Source organism: Orycteropus afer, unplaced genomic scaffold (genome assembly GCF_000298275.1).
Source record: "Orycteropus afer afer isolate SDZICR_OR568_19922 unplaced genomic scaffold, OryAfe1.0 scaffold00167, whole genome shotgun sequence".
Classification (NCBI taxonomy): domain Eukaryota; kingdom Metazoa; phylum Chordata; class Mammalia; order Tubulidentata; family Orycteropodidae; genus Orycteropus; species Orycteropus afer.
In genome coordinates, this window is record NW_006921754.1 from 2,575,350 (window position 1) to 2,578,033 (window position 2,684).

The 2,684-nt window shown below is 46.3% G+C and overlaps 1 protein-coding gene across 1 annotated transcript in view; it reads left to right on the forward strand.

The window, feature by feature from the left end:
* Positions 1-1,083: 1,083 nt before the first annotated feature.
* Positions 1,084-2,684, forward strand: part of HINT3 (histidine triad nucleotide binding protein 3) — a 38,306-nt gene continuing 36,705 nt past the window's right edge. The window contains exon 1 of the mRNA XM_007946606.1: positions 1,084-1,284. Coding sequence (XP_007944797.1) covers positions 1,084-1,284 — 201 coding nt within the window. The remainder of the gene's footprint in view (positions 1,285-2,684) is intronic.

Consider the following 2,684-nt stretch of genomic DNA (forward strand, 5'->3'; position numbering starts at 1 on the left):
ATCATTTGTTAGTTGTGTGGTGTTGGTTAAGTCCTTCCTTAGTTTGTTTCTTCATTATCTGTAGTGAGGATTATAAAGCCTACCCTGCTTGACTGTTTCAACAATTAGAGAAACACATGGTACATTTTAGGTTTCACCAAATGTCAAGTATTATTAATACTTATAAATATTTTTTAATGTTCAGAGCAGATCACAGACTTCACCTTGAATACCAAGGTAAAGAATGGATACTTTTTCCTTGGATACAAGGAGTTACTGAAGGGTTACTACTGATGGAATTAAGAAGAGAAACTAATTATAAGTTTATCACACTAGTGAGACATGAGGCATTAACTGTGAATTTCTAGAATACTCCAGACTATAAGCTATAGGATTCAGCACTTACTTGTGTAAGGGGAGTATGAGCTAAGAAAGGCCGCTATTTTCATCTAGATGATGCTATTAACACAGAAAAGTAAACAGAAAAGAGAAGTTAAGTTCAATTTGGAACATTTTGCTAAGCACCCGACGTTGTTGTGCCAGAAAATGCCTACCGAATGCACCAAAAATAATCTGTTGAAAAAAGTCTCCATAAATTTGCTCATTCACTTAACCTTAATAACAAATTTAAAAATCTTAAAATTTAAAAATGAGGGTGTAATAAACTGAGGCAGGCTATATTACAAGCTTTGTAATAGTTTGAAAAAGAGGGCATTAAAACACCCAACACGTTCCATTAATCTGGACGCCAGGGCGCACCAGTGACGTTATCGAAACGCGCAGCGCCGTTTCTGCGTCTCGCCAGACGTCGAGCGTTAGAAGAAGGAGGCTCAAGGCCTGGGGACGATTTTTACCACCATTGCCAGCTCTCCCCTACGGCGCCCTTGTGCGCCCCCTAGCGACTCTTGGCTTCGAGACCCAACCACGTCGCCCTTCCTCTCCCGTCAGCTTGGATCGGCTCAAGCGCCCAACTACTTACCCAGCCCAGCTCGAGGCAAAGGGCGACGCCTTGAGGTGAAACGGAGGAGGTGCAAGAGGCTGACCCTTCGCAAGGCCCAGCTGACCTAGAGAAGCCTTCGCTTTCCGCCACCTGGAGCAGGTGCCATGGCGGAGGAGCAGAGGTGGTACAGTACTGAGCCAGACCCCAACCGTGCGACAGCGGCGACTGCAGAACCGACGATGGCCCCAACGCAGACCTCTGAGGTCGCCGCAGAGTCACTGGAGCCTGAGGGCTACGACAGCAAGTGCGTGTTCTGCCGGATCGCGCGGGGGCAGGAACCGAGTACCGAACTTCTGCACTGTGAGGTGGGCTGTGAGGCGTGGCCAGGGTGGGCTTGGGTTTCCGACCGCCACTCGGAGCTTCTCGAGGGAGACCTAGCCGGTTCCGAAGCGGGTAGAGGCCCTGACAGCCTCTCAGAGCTCCCCTAGTGAAAGTCTTGCCGCTGTGGACAACGGTGGAGGGGATCCCAATTTACTCTGGGTGTGGGGATCCCGATCGCCACTTGGAGCTTCCTGAGGGAAGGCTCCCCTGTGTGGCTGGGAGCCGGGAGAGCTGGGGGTGCCCTTTCTGCTAGTATGTCAGTGTTTATGACAGATTTCCGTCTCTCGGGGGACGGCAGATGTCTCCAGAGGTATTTCTGCCTTTGGTAGGGGATAGAGCCAAAATACCTGGGCCTCTCTGCTGGGGTAACACGAGGGGCTTGGAAGAAAACAGCATTGTGCGACCTTTGCTTTTATCAAAGGTCCCTCACGCCTGCCTTTCTAAGAGACGACTTTTAAATTCTCCACATTTTAAATCAATGCCCGAGAAAACTAATAAAAATAAATAATGGTGATTGTGGAAAAACTTTATTAGGTTATCTGAAAATAGGCTGAGAGGAGTGGGTCTTAGGTCCAACGAATACTAGCCTCTGATTTCCACTTGGGATGTGTGTAAATTTTAGGAGCATCAAGACTTTGCCCAGGTATTTAAAAACAGATATCCAGGGTTACACAGTGTTCTACTGGTTCTACTTGTCTTTAAAGAAACCACTTTTTTTTTTTTTTTAATTTTTATTGTGATTTGGATGAAAGTTTACAGAGGAAATTCACTTTCCATATAGCAGCTCACATACACTTTGCCTCATGACATTGACTACGATTTCCCACAATGCAACACTTTCCCACTTCCTCCGGATAGTTACCTCTTCCTTGTGTCCTTCCCTCTATGCACTCCTGCCCCCTGAGTTGTCTCCCAGTGCATAAACAGCCCTTCTATTCTCTTAGGATTGTTCTCTCCAAGGAGTGTATCTAATTAATGTAAATGTTCATTCAGCTCATATGCCTATCTTTTGTTTGGCTGGAAGCCACAGGAGTAGGTTCAATTCCAGACCTGAAGGGCAGCTAGGGGCCATAGTCTCAGTGGTTCCACCAGGTTCTATCAGACCAGCAAACCTGGTCCCTTTTTTAAAAATTTTTTTTATTTTTTAAATGATTTTGAGTTTTGTTCCACATTGTTCTCCCACTCTACCCAGGATCTCGTACATAGATCCCCCTCTGAGTGGTTGACAGTGGTAGCTGGGCACCATCTAGTTCTTCTGGTCTCATAGTCGTATAGGCTGCGGATCGCATGGTGTACCAGTTGCTAGGACTAATTGTTTCCATGAATCTTTGGTTTTCTTCATTCTTCTTTTCTCTGGGTGAGGAGAGACCCATTGTTGCATCTA